This window comes from Hemitrygon akajei, chromosome 7 (assembly GCF_048418815.1).
Source record: "Hemitrygon akajei chromosome 7, sHemAka1.3, whole genome shotgun sequence".
In the NCBI taxonomy this organism is placed as follows: Eukaryota; Metazoa; Chordata; class Chondrichthyes; order Myliobatiformes; family Dasyatidae; genus Hemitrygon; species Hemitrygon akajei.
The window spans coordinates 138,111,008-138,132,148 of NC_133130.1; the positions used below are offsets into that span (position 1 = coordinate 138,111,008).

The following is a 21,141-nucleotide window of genomic DNA, read 5'->3' on the forward strand; positions in this document are numbered from 1 at the left end:
TTATGCCTACTTTAGTGTTGGTCAGTATACTCTTCATTCTCGTAAAGGTGTCTTTTGCCATCCCTATTCTTCTTTTGATGTCCATGTCGCATCTACCATCTGATGTCACCCAGCTTACTAAGTAGCAAAAGTTCTGTACTTGTTTTATGTCTTCCCCATTTATTCTCAGCCTCCAGATAGGATACTCCTTTTTGGATATCACCATACATTCTGTCTTTTTGCAATTGATAGATAGACCCATTTTTACACTTTCTTCAACAACTATATCAATTAAGCTTTGTCGTTCTTCCTCAGTACTTGCAAGTAACACAGTGTCATCCACATTGATTCCCAAGATTTCTCTTATTTTTTGTAATATTGTTTCACTGTACACATTAAACAAATCAGGGGAGAAAACACACCCTTGTCTAACGCCTCACTTGATTTTTGGAAAATGACTCGCTTCTCCATCTATTCTTACATCGGCAGTTTGTTCCCAGTACAGATTTCTGATTAGATGGAGGTCTTTCGAATCTAGATCTAGAGTTTCCTGTAATTTCAAATAACTGATTGTGCTTCACTTTTATCAAATGCTTTTGTGTAGTTGATAAAACAAACAGATCTTTTTGCACTTGAATAGCTCATTCTGTTAGTATCCTTCTTTACCTATTTCAGCTTGAATCTTACTTTTAGCTCTTGTTATCAAAATTCTTAGAAGTATCTTGGTGATATGATTCATTAAACTTATGGTCATGTAATTCACATTCTATTGCTCCAGGTTTCTTAGGAAGAGTGATAAATACTGATTTTTTTTTTCCATCTCTTCTGGTTTATTCAAGTCTCATAAATGTCATTGATTAAATCAGTAAGTTTTTCAATTCCACGATCTTCAAGGGTGATAATTTGTTCTATTACTAATTCACCAGGACCTGCTACCTTCTTTGTCTTATTTATTGCATTTCGAACTTCAGATTTTAAAATGCTTGGACCTTCAATGTTCTTCTTAATTTCTGGTTTTTCACTTCAATCACTTCAAACAATTCTTGAATATACTCAGTCCATCTGTTCATAATCTCATCTTTTTCCATGATAATGGTACCATCCTTTGCTTTCAAACATCCACCTGAAGAACAGAGGAGCTTTTTACCAGTGATATTCTTGATTTGTTGATGTAACCTTATTGAATCAGTAATAGGGATTCTTTCTCGTTGCTCACATTCCTGGTTTAACCATTCTTCTTTGTCTTTTTGACATAAGCGTTTAACTTTTTAAATCTAAGGACTTGTATTCAACAGGATTTGCTTTCTTCCATCTCCTTTCTTCCATTTGACTTTTGATTTCATTTGTCATCCATTTATTCTTTGTGCTTTTTTCTTCTTTAGGAATCACTGACTTTGCTGATTCTACCAAGACATCCTTTAGAGAGTTAAACTTCATTTCTACATGATTGGTATCACCTTCAACAGATTCTATTTCTAGACTTTGAAATCTATTCCTTACTTCAATTGTAAATATTTGTCTCAAGTTTTCTTCTTTAATTGCGAGTAGTCAAGGAATTATTCAGGTTTTTGCTTCTTCAGTTTTTTAAGTTTTACTTTGACGTGACATATTACTGGGTTATGGTCACTATTACAGTCTGCACCTGGATATGTTTTGCATTGAGTCACTGAGTTTCTAAATCTCCTCTACCTTCTGAAAAAGACTGACTTTATATTTGACCTTCATGATTTTATAAACTTCTGTAAGGTCATCCCTTGGTCTCCTTCACTCCAGAGAGAAAATTTCCAGCCTATCAGATTGCTCCTTATAACCAAATGCTTGACACCAGGCAACATTTTTGTGGAACTTTTCTGCACACTTTCTAGCTTAATTGCATTCCTCTTATAGCATGACCTGTCCTACAGGCAACCAAACTGTACACACAAATCTTGGTGTGATCTCGCCAGCATCTCTGTTCATCAAGTACAGGAAATGTTTTGGAGTTACCCCAGTGTTCTGCTTTTAATTCCTTTAAAATTACATTGACTGAGAAAATAATGCCACTGGCTTCGATAGAATCAGTAATTATCCAGATACCATATTTTCATTGTTAAAAACATGAAGGATATTGTTCAGCATTTCAAGGTCATGGTAATTTTAATTTCAAATACCGTATCAATAGATTTGCTGACGCCATAAGCATTAATGGAACTTGTGATCTGCTGTAATAAAGCATTTTCTTACTGACTTTTTCAGATATCTTGGGGTTTGTGTTAAAGAAGATAAACTCTATCCTATGCTTGAGGTAAATATTATTTTACCACACAAACACAATGCAAATTAGATATAATCAAATTAGTCCATTTGTATTGTTAAGTGTTTGCGAATGTTCTGGTTTGCAGTATGTTAACGGTGGATGCCTGGAAGAACTGCTAGCCAATAAAGAAGTTAACCTGACTTGGAAGGAAAAAGTGGATCTTGCATCAGACATTACAAGAGGAATGGTGTATCTACACTCAAAGAATATATATCATAGAGACTTAAACTCCAAGGTAAGATGCAGACTGCAGTTTAAATTTATCCTCTGTATAAGGTGCTAAACACAGGGTAAAGTACATTGTGTGTGTGTGTATGTATGTGTGTGGGTATATATATATAAATAAAAAAAATATATACATACATACACTAATAGTAGCTGGGACAGTGGTTGACGGGCGCCAGGGCATGTCCACACAGTGGTGGGCCTGCACGCCACATCTCTGGGACCTACTGCTGCTTCGAGATCCCCTGTAGTTTAGCCTGGGCCTGTAAGATACCCGGTTTCCACGTGTGGCCCTGAGGAGGCACTGCAAGAGTCCTGGTGGTGGAGAGGCTCTGTACTGGCAGGAGGAGGCTTACACACTCGGCTCCTCTTCTCACCCTCTGTTGAGAAGGCTAGCCAGCGGCAATAACTGTAAGCAGAGAGCACTATGCGGCATACAGCATGCAACATGCACTAACATACAAGCACTACTACACTAGACGCTTCACACACACCCTGTGAGCAAATACTCCACCCACACCAACCTTCCAGGAAGTTCTATCAGCTGTCCATTCCCTTAAGAACAATAAGTCCCCTGGCACTGATTATATCCCTGCTGAGTTACTGAAGAATGGAGGGTATATGTGTATGTGCACCCTCTACCAGTACATCACCAAGGCCTGGACTGACGAGAACATCCCACAGCAATGGAGAAATGCAAACATTGTTGTCATTTAGAAGAACAAGGGTGACAAGGCCATCTGCAGCAATAGTAGGAGCATATCACTCCTTTCTGTTGCTGGAGAGGTCCTGGCTAAGGTGATACTTCAGAGGCTCATCAGCAACATCACCGAGTCAATGCTGCCTGAATCGCAGCGTGGATTTAGGAAGAACAGGAGCACGATCGACATGATCTTCACAGCCCGGCAGCTTCAGGAAAGGTGCTGGGAGCAACATCAAGACCTGTTTATGGCCTTTGTCGACCTCTCCAAAGCATTCAACACTGTGCAAAGAGAACTCTTATGGGATGTCCTCCTCAGGTTTGGCTGTCCTAATAAATTTAACATTCTCCGTCAGTTCCACGATGGGATGACTGCTCGGGTGACCATAGGAGGACAAGAGTCCGTGTCCTTCCTTGTACGTACAGGGGTGAGGCAGGGTGTGTGCTAGCGCCAGTGCTCTTCAACATCTTCCTCCTGTGTGTTACCAAGCTTCTCCACAACGAGATTGAGGATAGCGGTGGTGTGGCAGTGGACGTCAGATTAGATGGCAACCTCTTTAACATCAGGAGGCTCCACACAACCACCAAACTCCATAGAGAACTGGTCCTGGAACTGCAGTATGCAGACGACTGTGCTCTTGTGGACCATACTCCGGAGGATCTTCAGACTGTCCTTGCTGTGGCGGTGAGAGTGTACAGCAGGTTGGGGCTGACTGTCAATACCACCAAGACAGAAGTGGTTTGCCAATGGAGTACCAGTGTCCCAGCCACTCTACCTGCCTTCACTGTTGGTGATGAAAAGCTGTCAGTAGTGCCATCTTTCAAATATCTGGGGAGCATTCTCTCTGAGGATAGCGGCATTGACAATGACATCCAGAGCCGCATTAAACAGGCGTCAGCTGCCTTTGGGAGACTTCAGCATAGAGTCTTTCAGAACGGGAGCCTTCGTCCCTCCACAAACGTCGCCGTATACCAGGTGGTCTGTGTCACCACCCTCCTTTATGGCTGTGAAGCTTGGGTAACCTACAGCCGTCACATCACGTCCTTGGAGCGCATCCACATAAGCTGCCTTCAGTGCATCCTGGGAATTACCTGGCGTGAGCGGGTGCCTCACACTGAAATACTTGTAAAGACCAACTGCAGAGGTATTGAGGCCATGATCACCCAGCCTCAGTTGCAGTGGCTGGGGCACGTGATAAGGATGCCCCCATGTCGACTACCCCGCAGAGTGTTATACGGCCAGCTACATCATGGTCAACGCTCAGCTGGAGGGCTGAAGAAGTGCTATAAGGATCAGGTGAAGAATGCTTTAAGGAAGTGCAAGATCAGACCCGAGGACCTGGAGGATGTTGCTGCTGACCGTAACACTTGGCGACAGCTGTGTAAGGATGGAGTTCGTATTCTGAAATGGAAAGGACAACCAGAAGACAGCAGAAGAGAGCCAGGAGAAATGCAGCCATGGTTGCCATCACTACCACCACTACCACATATACATGTCCCACCTGCAATAGAACTTGTGGGTCCAGGATAGGACTGTATAGTCATCAAAGATCTCACCGTTAAAGGAGTGGACGTCATCATCGGATTCCGATGGACAACTGAAGAGAAAAGAGACACTAATAGTATTAAAAGCTCAGTGATGTAGTTTTCATACCATTAGAAAATATTAACAATATTTCAAAATATTAAAACATGAGGAAACTGTAGCAATTAAATATATTTGAATTAACTCAATTTGGATTGTGTGTAGCACACCCAACTCCCTTAGCCATTTCTGTGGACTGAATGGGATTGCTGAAACTGGGGCCAAGTCAAACTGTCCATTAATACAATAGGCAGCGATCCCTGTAAGTGCCAGGAAAATGCATTGCTGTGTGCGGTTGGGCTGGCCGCAGAACTTAGCTCTGTGGAAGGCTTCAATTTCAAAAATTCAAAGTGCATTTATTGTCAAAGTATATATACAAAGTTGTCTATTTGTGCATGAGCAAAGTTTCAGTGGTAAAAGCAGGCATCAGAAGTTCAGTTCTAACAGAAATGTTGGGACTTTTTGTTTTGAATCTTGTTAATCATTAAATAGAAACTATTTTTTAAAAACAGTTAGTTGCTTTAAAATGAGGAATTTGATAACGTGGCCCATTGTTGTTTCATTTCTGGAGATGAGGTTTGAATCTTGTATTGGTCTGAAGTGATTGGGTAGTCTCAGACCAATCTGTAGTTCAAACAATGGGGCTATATTTGTTTTACTTCAATGCAAATAACCAGATAATTGGCAGTCTTGTCTAACTTGTATCTCAGGTGCTGCCGAAGGAATAGAAACACTATTCTTGGCACAGCATGAGTGAGAGTTTTTAGGAAAAGAGACAGAATTTTGCATATCAAAAACAATATAAAAAGGCGTTTAAGAGATTGCTAAATGTCAGAGTCTGGTAATAAATGCAACTGTTGCAAAACAAATCTTTGAAATTTTATGCATATAGGTACAAAAAGGAAATTAATAACGCAAATTACAGTAACAAACCAAGTTGTCTGGAATCGCCTTTGCTTTAAATTTAATGTAAAAAAAAATTGGAAATTATCACAAAATTATGCTTCCTCCTTCAAATGCGGGATGAATTCAAAGTTTAAAGTGAGTGCAGTTTCTGAATGGAAATATTGTGCAACGGTTAACAGGTATTTCATTTAAAAGGGAGTCCATATATAGTTAATTGTTACCAATACAGAGAGAATAAAAAGTGAGCATATTGAAATATTAATAAGGTTCCTGTAAAATATTTATAATCATTCTGTTCAGTTTTCATTTGGCTGTAAATGAATAATGTGTTTCATTGAGTCTGATGAAGGCTATTTCCTCTTTATTATGTAGTAAGCAGCATATTGTGTGGGAGGTAGATAATAAGGATTAACTTTGCAGTTTACCACAGTCAAGCTGCTGTACTCATTCTTCACCATATTTGAATGGCATTGTGCAGTGAAGCTTGTCAACATAAAACACCCACTGCACTTCATGTGATGTGATAAATTATTGTTCAGTAATTCTCAAAAAGACCCTCTTCCGAGCCGTACAGTGTGTTCATACTCAAATGAATCGCTTTTAGTCGGGCTACAAACAAGATGTATCATGTAGCATATTTCACATTAGCCTGGTTATAAAGATCACTGAAAACAGAATATGCAAGAAGATCAGCACATGTGAAGGTACAGTCGAAAGGCTCCTGCCGTGCTCACAGTCTGACAAATGAATGAAACACCATTCATCATTAACTACAACAGATACGGGAGAGGCTGCCGACAGGAGAAGGAGCTTGGTTGAATCATAATCTGAACAGGAGGAATTGGAAGGAAATTTGTGTCGACTCGCGCTCCACGGTAAATGAGCATGCGGTATTTTACAGGGAGGAAAATAAAATGGTGTTGAGGTTCAAAGTACGTTTATTATCAAAGCTGCATGCAAACATTTACTTCAATGGTTGCAGGAAAGATAAGCTAAGGTCATTTTAAATTTGTGAAAACTGCTATGATGTTTTATTAGGAACCACCAGCAAATACGTCAAAGCAAAAGTGGGAAAAAGATCTGTAATGCAGCAATGACCATATAATAGAAGAGTTAGTTCATTAGGCAATGATCTGTAATGAGCGGGGGACTTCAAAGTAAATTTATTATCAAAGTACATATATGTCACCGTAGACAACCCTGAGATTCATTTATTTATTTAGAGTAAATACACGAAATACAATAGAATCAAGGAAATAATAAAAACGAGAAAGTCTGCAAATGCTGGAGATCCAGAGCAACGCACACAAAATGCTGGAGGAACTCAGCAGGTCAGGCAGCATCAATGGAAATGAACAAACAGTTGATGCTACATGCCCGAGAACCTTTGGGATTGAAAAGGAAGGGGGAAGACACCAGAAGCAAGTTGTGCAAAGGAGGACTGGCTGGAAGGTGTTGGGTGAAGCCAGGTGGGTGGGAGTGGTAAGCGGCTAGAGAAGAAGGAATCTGATAAGAGAGGAGAGTGGATCATGGGAGACTGGGAACAAGGGGGAGGTGAAAAGCAAGTGAGGGGAAGGGGTAAGAGGCCAGAGTGGGGAATAGAAGAGGGGAGGGAAAAAAACATTTAACTGGAAGGAGAAATCAATGTTCATCCCATCAGGTTGGAGGCTACCTATTTAAGTCTAAGTGTCATATTTAAGTTTCCTGACACCATTGGGAGATCAAAAGTGGAGATGCCAAGCAACTTTAAATTCTTAGGTGTTATTATTTCATAGGACCTGTCCAGGACCCGGCATGTAAGTGCAATTATGAAGAAAGCACAGCAGAGCCTCTACCACCTTAGGAGTTTGTAAAAAAAAAAAACTTGGCATTACATCTAAAACTTTGACAAGCTTCTATAGATGTGTGGTATTGACTGGCTGCATCACAGCCAAGTATGGAAATAGCAATGCTCTTGAACAGAAAATCCTAGGAGAAAGTAGTCCATCATGGGTAAAGTCCACCCCACCATTGAGAAAATCTACATGGATTGTTGTCGCAGGAAAGCCACATACATCATCAGCGACCCCAGCATCCATCTCGGGGACTTCCACTATCCAGGTCATGTTCTCTTCTCACTGCTGCCATCGGGAAGCAGGTACAGGAGCCTCAGGACTCTCACCTTCAGGTTCAGGAACAGTTATTACCCCTCAACCATCAGGCTCTTAAACCAGAGAGGATAACTTCACTCACCTTTACTTGCCCCATCACTGAACTAATTGTTCCCACAACCTATGGACTCGCTTTCAAGGACTCTTCATCTCATGTTCTCGATTTTTTTTTTTTTTTGCTTATTTATTTATCATTATTTCTGATTGTATTTTCATAGTTTATTGTCTTTTGCGTACTGGTTGTCCATCCTTTTGCTGTGGTCTTTCATTGATTCTATTACGGTTATTGGATTTATTGTGTATGCCTGTGAGAAAATGAGGCTCAGGGTTGTATATGCTGACATATGTGTTCTTTGATAATAAATTTACTTGGAACTTTGATTCTAGATGGAATATGAGGTGTTGCTCCTTCATCCTAAGAGTGGCCTTATTATGGCAAAACCGGAGATCATGGAGCGACATGTCAGAATGGGAGAAGGGATAGGAATTAAAATGGTTTGCCTGGAAACATCAGGTTTTGCCGGATGGAGCAGAGGTACTAAACAAAGGGTCCCCAGTTTATGTTGGAGCTCACAAATGTAGAGGAGGTCATATTGGGAGCACCTGATACAGTAGATGACCCCAACAGATATTCAGGTGAAGTGAAAGACCATGACCAACAGTGCAGATAAACAATCAGTGTGCATTAGATAACAAACTGTGCAAATACGAAACATAATAATAACCAATAAATATAGAGAACATGAGAAAGTCCTTGAAAGTGAGTCCATAGTTTGTGAGCTAATAATTGGTTCTAAACCTGGTGGTGTGGATCCTGAGGCTCTTGTACCACTTTCCTGATGGGAACAGCGAGAAGAAACCATGGCCCTCGTTGATGGATGTTCCTTTCCTGCAACACCATTCCATGTAGATGCACTTAATGGTGGGAGGGTTTTACCCGTGGTGGACTGGGCTATAACCACTATTTTTTTTTTACGTTCCAAAGCCTGAGCCTCAGTACCTGTCTCTGCAACTGGATCCTTGACTTCCTCATCGAGACACCACAGTCAGTGCAGATCAGAAATAATATGTCCTCCTTGCTGGCAGTCAAAACTGGTGCACCTCAAGGATGTGTGTTTTGCCCGCTGCTCCACTCTCAGTACACCCACGACTGTGTGGTGAGGTGCCGCTCAAACTCCCATCTATAAATTTGCCGATGCCGCAACTATTGTTGGCAAAAATTTCAGATGGTGTCGAGGAGGTGTACCGGAGTGAGAAATGTCAACTGGTTGAGTGGTGTTGCAACAGCAACCTTGCTCTCAACATCAGTAAGATCAACGTATTGATTGTGGACTTCAGGGAGGGGAAGTCGAGGGAACACACACCAGTCCTCATCAAGGGATCAGCAGTGGGTGTCAACATTTCTGAGGATCTATCTTGGGCCCAACAATTACAAGGAGGCCATTACAGTGGATATATTGCATTTGGAGTTTGAGAAGACTTGGTATGTCATCGAGGAGTCTTGCATCTTTCTACAGATGGAATACTTTCCACAGTACAAGTGGTTACATCGTCATATGGTGTAGAGGGCCATTACACATGGTTAGAAGAAGCTCCAGGAAAGTGGCAAATTCGGCCAGCTCCATCATGAGCACTAACCTCCTCGGCATCGAGGACATCCTCAAATGACAATGCCTCGAAATTGCAGCAACTATCATTAAAGACTGCCGTCACCCAGGACACACTCTTTGCATTGCTACCATCAAGGTGGTGGTATAGGAGCCTGAAGACAGACACTCAACACTTTAGAAATAGCTTCTTCCTCTCTGCTATCAGATTTCTGAATGGATAATAAACCCATGTACACTGCCTCACTTTTTTAAAACACTAATTTAATTTATATAATTATTTCTTATTGAAATTAATATTTTTATTACAACATACAGTTGTTGCAAAAAAAATTCATGACATATGCCATGAATTATCTTGTCGAACCTGGTTCTGACCACTTGCGTAATTAACAATATGTGATTGTGTTTTGATTTATGTGAAGGCTTGAATAAAGGATGCTCTTCTAGAGTTGGCATTTATTTATCCCTGCTCATTACCTAGAATGTTTTCCTTGTTACATCTCTGAACCTTTTCAGCTAGCACAATGAAGGTATTGTACGTTGCTTTTGAAGTTTGTTCCACTGAAGCCAGTGGAAAGTACTTGTGGAAAGAACTTCAGAAGCAGATGTATAGTGCTATCCACTGAGATGACTTTCTAAGCCCTCATTTTTTTGCTGAAGTTTCTTGGATGATAACTGTACTGGGTAGAAGTTGCCATCAGCAGTGAATTTCCTACAATCACCACTCACAGTTGAATGGAGTTCAAACTTAGCTGAAGGGAACCATACAGTTAGCAATTCCAATGAAAAGTCATTTTAATTCTTTGCAATGAGTCATGTCAAAGTGCCTTTTGTTGCACAATGTTATTGTGGAGAAAGAGCATTGTCAGAATAAGCCTCTCCACAAAAAAGCTGAAGAGGTACTAGTCATGTCCCTGGCTTACTAGGTCTTGACATATACTGTGTTTCCAGATGCTTCTGAAATGCAAGAAAGTTCAAAACTAAAATCTTTTAATTAATGATGCTAAGAAATATTATAAAATTGCCTGCATTCAGGAGAGATTGGAATGCCCATTGAACAAGAACAGGTCTCACTTGACACCAGAGACAGTTGGCCCAGCAAGTCCATCATGATTGGCCATCTCTGCTCTGTCATGGTCAGTAATAAAAAAGCAGCCAGGCTTTCTTTTCCAGGACATCAGAGGTGCCCTCCTTCAAAGAACAGGGGTTCCCTTCCTCCACCATTGATGCTGCCCTCACCCGCATCTCCTCCATTTCTGGACGTCCACACTTGCCCATTGTCCTGCCTCCTTAACAGGGATAGAGTTCCTCTTGTCCTTGTCTACTACCCCTGGACCCTTTCCATCCAGCACATCATTCTCTGCTACTTCTGCCATCTCCAAAGGGATCCTACCACTGAATATATCTTTACCTCCCCCTCACTCTCTGCTTTCCACAAAGGTCATTCCCTCTGTGATCCCCTTGTCCATTCGTCCCTCCCCGCTAATCTCTCTCCCGGCACTTATCCCTGCAAGCGGACAAAGTGTTACACCTGCCCATTCACCTTCTCCCTCACCTCCATTCAGGGCCCCAAATAATCCTTCCAGGTGAAGCAACATTTCACCTGCAGATCTGCTGGGATTGCTTATTGTATCTAGCACTCATGATGCAGCCCCCTCTACATTGGTGAGACGCCAAAAGCAGAATTTCCCAGTGGCCAAAGATTTTAATTTGGATTCCCATTCCCTTTCTGACATATTGGTCCAGGGCCTCTTGTGCCACGATGAGGCCACCCTCCGGATGGAAGATCAACACCTTGCATTCTGTCTGGGTACCCTCCATCTGATGGCACGAATATCAATTTTCCCATCCAGTAAAACAAAAATTCTGTCCCCCTCCCCTCTTCAAGTTCCCTACTCTAGCTTCGTATCTCTTACTGCCTGTGTACCACCTCCCCCGGCTTCCCTCTTTCCCTTTCTCCTATGGTCCACTCTCCTTTCCTATCAGATTCCTTCCCCTCCATCCCTTTACCTCTCCCAGTCACATGGCTTCACCTGTCACCTTCTAGCTATCCTTCTTCCCCCTTCCTTTCCAGTCCTGAGGAAGGGTCTCTGCCTGAAATGTCAGCTGTTTATTTATTTCCATGGATGCTACCTGACTTCTGATTTCCTCTAGCATTTTGTGCATGTTGCTTTGGATTTACAGCATCTGCTGAATTTCTTGTGCTAATAACGGCAGCTTTATTGAGATACAACGCGGAATCAATCCTTTGAGCAGTGCTGCTCAGCCACCCACTGATTTAACCCTTGCCTATTCATGGGGCAATTTACAATGACCAGTTAACCTATCAGTAGTATGTTGTTGGACTGTGGGAGGAAACCGGAGCACCCAGAGGAAACCCGTGCGGTCACGGGGAGAATGTAGAAACTCCTTGCAGTCAGTGGTGGGAATTGAACCTGGGTTGCTGGTACTGTAGAGCGTTGTGCGACCCACCATGCTACTGTGCCGCAAATGGTTTATCGTCGCGTGTTGGGCATCACAATGGTGTAGTGGTTAGTGCGACACGATCGCGGCGTGGAGCATCGGAGTTCAGTTCTAACATCATCTGTCAGGAGTTTTAACATTTCTCCCCATGAGTCGTGAGTTTCTTCTCACGGTCTAAAGACCTTCTAGTCAGTAGGTTAATTGGTCGTTGTAAATTGTCCTGTGATTAGAACATAGAAGAGTACAGCACAGGACAGGCCATTTGACCCACAATATTGTGCCGACCCAGCTAAAAACATCCAAACACTAATCCCTCCTACCTACACTATGTCCATTGTTCCTCAGTTTGATGTTGTTCGCTTGTTATAATGGCGCAGAAAGCCACAGACAGGCCAGAGGAGGATTTGGATGGGTATTAAAGTGGCAGACAATGAGAAGCTGAGGGTTACCTCAGCAGGTACTCAACAAAGTGGTTAGCCATTCTGAGTTTGGTTTCTCCACTGCTGAGGAAAGCACATTGTGTACACGGAGTATGGTACACTAGGTTTGGAGAAGTGCAAGTGAATTTCTGGTTCACCTGGCATTTTGAGTGTTCTGGTTCAGCCAGAACTCCAAGTATTGTGCCTGGTTCTAAGCAGCACACAAGAAAGGAATATGTAGAGGCTTTGTAATGGATGATATAATAGAGATTGATTAAGATTATTGACGTAAGGTTTGATGATCTATTGGAAGAGCTATTAGGTTAGGGTTAAAGAGAGAGATTGCTGGGCGGCACAGCTGGAAGGGCTCGTTCTGCACTGTATCCTGAAGTAAAATAATAATATGCCAACATACAGTGAAAAATCTGCTTTGCCATCCATGCAGATTGTTCTTAGATCTTAATTTACAGTGAGATTTGGAATTGTTCTGCAGCAAATCTGTTTTGGCACTGCCTAGGTTTGTTTATTTACCAGGCTCAAACAGTGAATTTGTTTGCCCATCATAAATTCAGTCATCTCAAGTCGCAATTTTACATGTGTAGATTCTGCTAATTGGTCCCGAAAGGTGCAGTCTTGGGGTTTATTGTTCACATATGATCTCTAATAGATTGAATTGCACTTACAGGTGTTTTACCCTTTACAAAGGTAGAGCGTTCCTATGAAACCTTTCTTAAGCCGAAATGGCGTAAAGTGAAGAACCATTGATTTATATGGGAAAAATTTTCGTAAAGGCGAAAATCCTCTTTGTAATGCGAAAACAGGTTACTAATGTAGCTCTTTTGTAAAAGTGAAGTGACGTAAAGCGAACATTCATAAAGCGGGGGACACCTGTAATTGTTTTTATCTGAATGCTTTCATACAGTGCTCTCTGTGTGCAGTTTTTTTTTTGAATGTGTCTCTAAGAATTACTTCTGGCAAAATTTGCAGTTTATTCCTAAGCCTTGATTCAATGGCTTGAACAGATTTGTGGAACTTCGTTCACCCTGTGATCCTATAATGGCTGTCAATAATTTGCACGTTTTGTTTCTCATCAGAATTGTTTGATTCGGGTAGCACCACGTGGGAGAGAAGCCGTAGTCACTGACTTTGGGCTGGCACGGGAAGTGGTCGAGCTGCCCACAAAGGACTTTGACCGCAAGTTGTCCTTGGTGGGATCTGCATTTTGGATGGCACCTGAAATGTTACGAGGTGAACCTTACGACAGGAAGGTAACATGCAGCCAATGTTTTTGTAGTTCTTTAGGGCAAGGGCTGGGTCCCTTCACATTTTTCTTACCTTAAGGTGATGTATTATTTTGATGCTGAGATACTTATTGTATGAAGAAAATAATGAACTTAAAATGAATAGAAGTACATGTATTTAGAATAGAATAGAATTTTCAGAGGCAGTGAAATGTGCTCCTGCTGTTAAACCACAAGTAAATCCCTTTATCTCTCTCCTTCCTAATGCTCCTATGTTCTGGAACAATTTACTATCTTATAATTCTGTAATTTAATTATTTGGATTTTAATATTTATGCTTTGCAAAGGGCATACTGATTATATCTTAAAACAATAACAAGTCCAAAATTATGGTAAAAGCTATTATCAAAATAATGTAGGGTAAGGTAATTAACAATTCTTACAAAAACATCTGCATGATGCTAAGCTAGGGCACATCAGTGATGTTACCTGGGGTCGTCAGGTGTTTCGGGTCCTTCAACATGATACACCCTCGCCCAGGCCACCCGACCGGGGTTGATCAGACCCTGGCCTGTGCCCTAGCAGCATCCCACAGATCTGCCCTCTTTATCCAGAGCCATCTTGATGCTTTCTCTGCTGCATCTGTGGTGGTAGAAATGGCTCTCCTCCTTCTCTCTCCCGTGATTCCAAGTGCAGTGTTTACTTTGCAGAGCGACCGGCCTCCACGGGCCAACACTTTGCTCCCCAGCCTCTTCTTTGGCAGTTGTTCTTCAGATCTTCATACTTGGCTCTTTTCTGCTCGTAGGCCTCCTCCGTGCGTTCTTCCCACGGCACGGTAAGCTCAAGCATAAGAACGTGCTTCGATGAGTCGGACCACGACACAATGTTGGGCCGCAATGTAGTCTGTGTGATGTGGGGAGGAAACTGCAGCTGTTTTCCCAGGTCTGCTTTTAGCTTCCAGTCCTGCGCAGTGAAGAGCAACCCGGTTGCTTTCTGGTGTTCTGTTGGTCTTTTCCCCTCTTTGACAAAGCAAGATGGTATTCTTGACTGGACTTGTTTTCCGGCAGATGTTAAGGGTGCTGCAGATTGTCTCAGCAATTGTCCAGAGGACCTGGTCATACTGCCACCGATAACAGCCATCGGCAAGAGCTCTGGGGCAGCAGCTTACAATATGCCCTAGTGTACCGGTCTTCTCACAGAGGGGGCAAGCTGGTCATTCTGCAAGGCCCCAGCAGTACAGGTTGGATGGGCTAGGAAGGACGTCATAAACAGCCTGGATAAGGAACTTGATACGGTGTGGATCCACCTTCCAGAGATCGTTCCATGTGATCTTTCGCTCGATCACCTGCTCCCATTTGGTCCAGGCTCCTTGCTGTTTCATTGCCACTGCTCTGCTGGTCCTCTCCTCCTCCACAGCTGCCCTTACTTCATTCTGGACCAGTTCTCGTCACTCTTTCCCCTGTACTTTGTCAAAATGGGGGACTTTAAGGCTTCCAAGTCCAACTCTTCCTTTGGCGACTGCCCCCACCAGCACTTTGTGGCGCAGTCACGCCTCAGCTCCTTCCACTGCAGCCTCTGCTCTCCACTTTCTTCCAGTTCTCACTGCCACTCTCGCTCCGGCAACCCTTGGATCTGAAGATTCCCGGTACTGCTCGCAAAACCTTGAACTCCTCCTCGATGGATCTCAGGGGGAGCCTCAGTTTGCAGTTATTCCCATACAGAGCGATGCTGCTGATGTTCCTTGGTAAACCCAGCCATCTTCGCAGGAACTGGCTGACTACCCTCTCTAATTCAGCAACAGTAGAAATTGGAAACTCATAGAGAAGCAGTGGCCAGAGGATTCTTGGTAGTACACCGTGCTGGTAAATCCATGCCTTAAACCGCCCTGGAAGGCCAGTCCTGTCAACCTCTTGCAACCATTGTTCAAACTCCCCACAGGTGTTTCTTATTGCCGCCTTATCTCTGAGTGTTGCATCAAACATCTTTTCAAGACTTTTAACAGGGTTCTCTGTGACGGTAGGAATTGGAATGTCCTCAATAGAGAAATGAAATTTCTCCTGTACTCTCCCCTTCTTCAACACTACAGATCTTGCTTTTGCAGGCTTAAAGAACATCCTTGCCCACGTCATCAACCTTTCCAGCCCCTTAAGAATCCACCTAGCATAGGCACTGACTCCGTAGTGATAGTCAGATCATCCATGAAGGCTCGTGTTGGTAGTTGGCGGATCCCAGATCTTGATTTTGGGCCTCGACACTGGCTCTGCAGATTTTACCAGCACGTTCATTGCCATTACATTAGGATAAAGTTCCCAAATTTTTTTTATGGCATGGACCAATACCATTGAGCGAGGGGTCGGTGGATCCAGGGTTGGAAACCCCTGCCATAGAGAGGAAAGTAACTGTTGGGTTCCACGAGAAGTCAGATCGTTTCCACTTTCTTCAGATCTCACTGACTTTTTAAAATTCTTTCCTGGAGTGAAGATACTGCAGTTCTGATTCTTGTGTCCACCCTTAATTTCTTCAGAACAGAGCAGCTAGTTGTGACTACAAAACAGACGCAGGAGGGAGGCCTCCGTGCCCCTTGAGAGTGCCTTGCCATTCAGTCTGTCCGTGGCTGATCTGTGCTATCCTGGACTGCTCTTCATTTCCACAGACCTCAGTTCTTCAACCTTACAAACATTTGTCCAGTTGCATCCTTTGTGTCTAATGATTTGCCCCCTCACCATCTGTGGCAGAGAATTCCGGAGATTCACCATGATTGATCCTCTATCTCTGGTGATGTTCAGGGCTTCCTTCATTGTGTCAGTAGATTCCTCAGTTTTCACTACTGTCAGTCATGCAAGTCCCAGGTGGACACAGGAATACCGTCACACTCAGATTCTTCATTGCTGTTTCCATAACACTTTTATTTTACCAGCCAGGGTTGTTAGCCCTGAGCTGAACCCCTGAACCTGGAGGACCAGTGGACCACTCTTAGTCTATCCTCCACCCTTTGACCTGTTTGTCATGATTGACCCTACCAAGGGTCAAAGCGTAAAGCTCTGACTCCAGCCAACATAGCTCTCTGGGTCATTGGGGCACGCAGGTCTCCAAACCACAAGATTGTGGTCCTCTTGGAGGACCACACTCTGAGAGAAGAAATTTCTATGCAGCTCAGCGTTATACCCCTCATCTTATAACTATGTCACCTTGTTCATAACTTTCCCGAAAACATCTCACCATCTATCCTGTCATTTTCCGTTAGGATCTTATTTGTTTGAATAAGGTTACATGAACACATAGGAACAAAAGCCAAGCTGTATGGCCTCTGATGGGACAATCCCAGGAATTAGCCTGCTGTATATTATTTGAACTGTCACCAATGCAATTATATTCTCTCTAGGTAAGGGTACCAAAGCTTCACACAGTCAGTTTGAACCAGTGACATTAGAGCATCTAGAATTATATATAGGCTACGTCGATTAAGGGCAGATGAGCTTCTCACTAAGAAATAAATAAAAGCAAAATGATGGAAGTTCTTTGACTATTACACAATTTATGCGGAGAGTATTAGCATTTGAGGCTGAAACAGACAAATGTATATCAAAGGTCATGGAGATCCAGTAGGAAATTATTGAAGCCAATAATCAGATCAAGCCTTGGCCCTATTGAATAGTGGAGCAGCCATAAGTGGCCTTCTAACCACAACCACCTCCAGTTTCAACAGTTAAGGTGCAGCTCAACATGGATTTGCAAAATGTGGTCTTGGGATCGTATGGATTGCTCTTGTTCCAAAGGAGCATCAGTGGTTTTGATTCTAAATACTGGTATGTCATGAAAGTTGTACTTTATGGCAACAGTACCATGCAAAGACATAAAAAAGTTACTTTTATTATTTTGATGCATTCTCCTTATGTCCCACTCGTAAGTGATTTTATTTATCTTGCTGTAGATCACAAAGGCATTTAATAAGTTCTTAAATATTGGGAAGTCATTGGCATGGAAGGGTAGAGCATGTAGCATTGACTTTCTTCAAGTTGCTTTTTCAGGTCCAGGCAGAGTTGACTCATAGATGCATATCATATTTTTTACTGAGTTAAGTATTGTATGTAATTAGTTTTGCTACAACAAGTGTATGGGACATTGGAAAAAAGTTGAATTTCCCCATGGGGATGAATAAAGTATCTATCTATCTATCTATCTATTATCAATACAAGCTAACACAGATCTCTTAGAAGAAGTTTTTGGACATTTTCAATGTTATTGTATTCTAACCACATAGTCCACAACAGGAACAGTAGAGTGTACCATCGTAAAGACATTATGGGGAATCTAAGGGGGTTCCATTCCAGCACAAACCCTTGGGTTACATTACTTGGATGAGGAATTTACAGGGCCTTGTAAAAGTATTCAGTCCCCAATCCTTCATTCACATAATTGAGTATCACAACCAGGGATTTTGATCAATTTAGCTGAGGATTTTTATTTGTGAATCACATGCTTCTTTTTCACAGTGGAGCCCCCAAAACAGGTTAAAATTGTAAAGCATGAAAAACTAAAAAATTTTAAAATCCTGAGATATCAGCAGTTCAGAAGTATTCATCACCCTATTTGCTCAGTACTTAGATGGACCACTTTTCACAGCTTTATAGTCAGTAGTCTTTTTAGATTTCTGTATTAGCTTTTCTCAAATTTCAGAGTAAATTTTATTATCAAATACATGTATGTCACCATATACAACATGATAGAGCAAGATTTGCCCATTTGGAACCATAGAACATTACAGCACAGAAACAGGCCTTTTGGCCCTTCTTGGCTGTGCTGAACCATTTTTCTGCCTAGTCCCATTTTGTCTTGTAAAATCACTCAAACTGTGCCAGGTTAGTTGGGGAGCAGGGCTGGGTGGACAGAGACTTGAGATTTGCCGAAGTTGTTCAATCTGGCTAAGGTCAGGACTCTGACTGGGCCATTCAAGAACATCAAATTTTCTTCATTTGAAACCATTCCATAGTTGCTGTGGTGGAGTACTTTGGGTCATTATCCTTCTGAAATATTGACTCCCTCCCCTGTTTAAGCTTTCTGGTGGAGGCTAGCAGATTTTTATTCAGGAGCTCTCTATTTAGCAGCATTCATCTTCCCATCAATCCTGACCAGATTTTAAGTCCCTGCTGCTGCAAAGCACCCTCACAGCACAATGCTACCTCCAGCATTCTTTACAGTAGGGATGGTGTTACCTGGCTGATGTGCAGTATTGGATTTATAGAGTACACACTGTTTAAAGTGGAACTTACTGGCCTCAATGTTGGTTTCTTCTGACCACAAGACCTACTTCCACTTCTTTACAGTTTCTTCTAAATGACACTTTGCAAAGTCTTTATAGGCAAGGATATGCTTTCTTTTAAGCTAGGGCTTCTTCCTTGCCACTCTTCCATAAATACCCTTTTTGTGCAAGGCCTTGGAGAATGTGGAGTCATGAACTTTAACCTAATTTCTGCATCTCATTCAGAGTGACAGCTGGTGTCACAGTTGCCTCTCTTATAAGTGCCATTCTTCTCCAGTGACTAAGTTTAGAGGGGCTGTCTAACCTAGGCAGTGTGGCTCGGCTTCATATTGTTTCCACTTTTGTTTCCAATTGACTGCACTGAGCTCTGAGGTAAGTTCAATGCCTTTGAGCCCGTCTTATACCCTTCTCAAGACTGGTCCTTCTCTATTACCATTTCCCTGATTTGTCTTGAATAATGTTTTGTCTTCATTTTGGTTTGGTCTGCTAAAAATTTGCTATACTATTAAATCTTACAGACAGGGGAAGTATTTATTCAGGTGATCCTCTAATTTTCTACATAAACAAATTGGTTAAGTTGACAGGGTAATATTCAGTATTGCACCTGAGGAAAGTTAGCGTAGTAATAACAAAGGGGACAAATACTTTTTCTGCCTTACAATTTTGGTTTTGAATCTTTAGTAAATTGTTGACAGGTTTTGGAATTTTTCTTTTGATTTGACATGATCCACAATGTTTTGTAGATTAGCTCAAAAATCCTACTTCAATATATAAATTAAGAAAATGAGACAATAAAATGTGAAAATAGTTACGGGGGCTAAATACTTTTTAAAGACACTTTTTATATGTTCAGAATGATTTCACTAAAAGCCTTTGCCCAGGTTTTTTGTCAGATAATCCTGCATTTGATTGATCTATGATGCATTGCTGAATGCTATAAATGCCATGGTCTGATTTATCTACAAATTTGATTGTAAAAACATGTTAATGCCGGGGATCAAATTGAGCATTGTGCTGATGGTTTTTAACCATTGCATATTTTACAGGTTGACGTTTTTTCCTTTGGTATAGTATTATGTGAGATACTTGGCAGAGTTCCAGCTGATCCTGAAATTCTACCCAGAACACAGGTAGGTGTAACTGAGTTGCTAACGGCAGGGCCAAAGAATCTAAGCAATAATTGAAGTTGGTACAGTATAGCATAGCTGTTTGCCTAACACTATTACAGCCAAACAACCCAGTTTCAGTTTTGCTGCTATCTGTAAGGAGTTTGTACGTTCTCTCTGTGACCACATGAGTTTCCTCTGGGTACCTGGTTTCCCCTCACACTCAAAGACGTGTGGATTAGTAGGTTAATTGCTCGCATGGTATAATTGGGTGGCATAGACTTACTTGGGCTGGTAAGGCCTGTTACCGTGCTGTATCTGCAAATAAAATAAGTTGTTCAGTGGGATGGAATTGGCTCCAGAGTATTTGATCATGTATTTGGGATTGGCATCATTGAAACAGTACAGTGATTCAACAGTCTTGTTTTGTATAATGAAAGCCTGATAAAATCGCCTCTTTGAGAGTGGATGAATTGTGAAATTAAAATTGACATTTATATCTTGTTTCCTTTCTGAGTTTAACAGTGTACTGCAGTTACTTTCACAGGCATCTTCACACCTCGGGTGCTCTGCCACACAGCAGGCATCCAAAGATCTTCCTCTAGATTGAAAGTGAATCCTGTCCCCTTACTGGGGACGGTAAATCTATATTACGGACGTAGACCAGAGTTTGCAATGTTGCATCAGCACCACTGTGGAATATCTCTTTGTATCAACACATACAAACACGCTGGAGGAACTCAGCAGGTCAGGCAGCATCTGTGGAAACGAGCAGTCAACGTTTCGGGCCGAGACCCTTCGTCAGGACCGAAGAGGGAGGGGACAGGGGCCCTATAAAGAAGGTGGGGGCAGGGTGGGAAGGAGAAGGCTGGTAGGTGCCAGGTGAAAAACCAATCAGAGGAAAGATCAAGGGGTGTGGGAGGGGATAGGCAGGAGAGGTGAAGAAGGGAATGTAAGGGGAAAGTACTATGGGTAGTGGAAGACAGAATCATGAGAGAGGTGTTAGGCAGCTGGAAGAGGAGGCAGAGTGTAAGTGGGATGGGGGAAAGGAGAGGGAGACGGTATATGAGGTGTTGCTCCTCCAACCTGAGTTTGGCCTCATCGTGGCAGTAGGGGAGGCCATGTATGGACATATCCAAATGGGAATGTGAAGCAGAGTTGAAGTGGGTGGCAACCGGGAGATCCTGTCTGTTGAGGTGCT

The 21,141-nt window shown here is 42.3% G+C and overlaps 1 protein-coding gene across 3 annotated transcripts in view; it reads left to right on the forward strand.

Moving 5' to 3' along the window:
* LOC140730963 (dual specificity testis-specific protein kinase 2) overlaps nt 1–21,141 on the forward strand; it is a 156,534-nt gene that overhangs the window by 125,477 nt on the left and 9,916 nt on the right. For all 3 annotated transcript variants that reach the window (XM_073052076.1, XM_073052077.1, XM_073052075.1), the window contains 4 exons: nt 2,215–2,263; nt 2,361–2,510; nt 13,428–13,601; nt 19,881–19,964. In XM_073052076.1, coding sequence (XP_072908177.1) covers nt 2,215–2,263; nt 2,361–2,510; nt 13,428–13,601; nt 19,881–19,964 — 457 coding nt within the window. The remainder of the gene's footprint in view (nt 1–2,214; nt 2,264–2,360; nt 2,511–13,427; nt 13,602–19,880; nt 19,965–21,141) is intronic.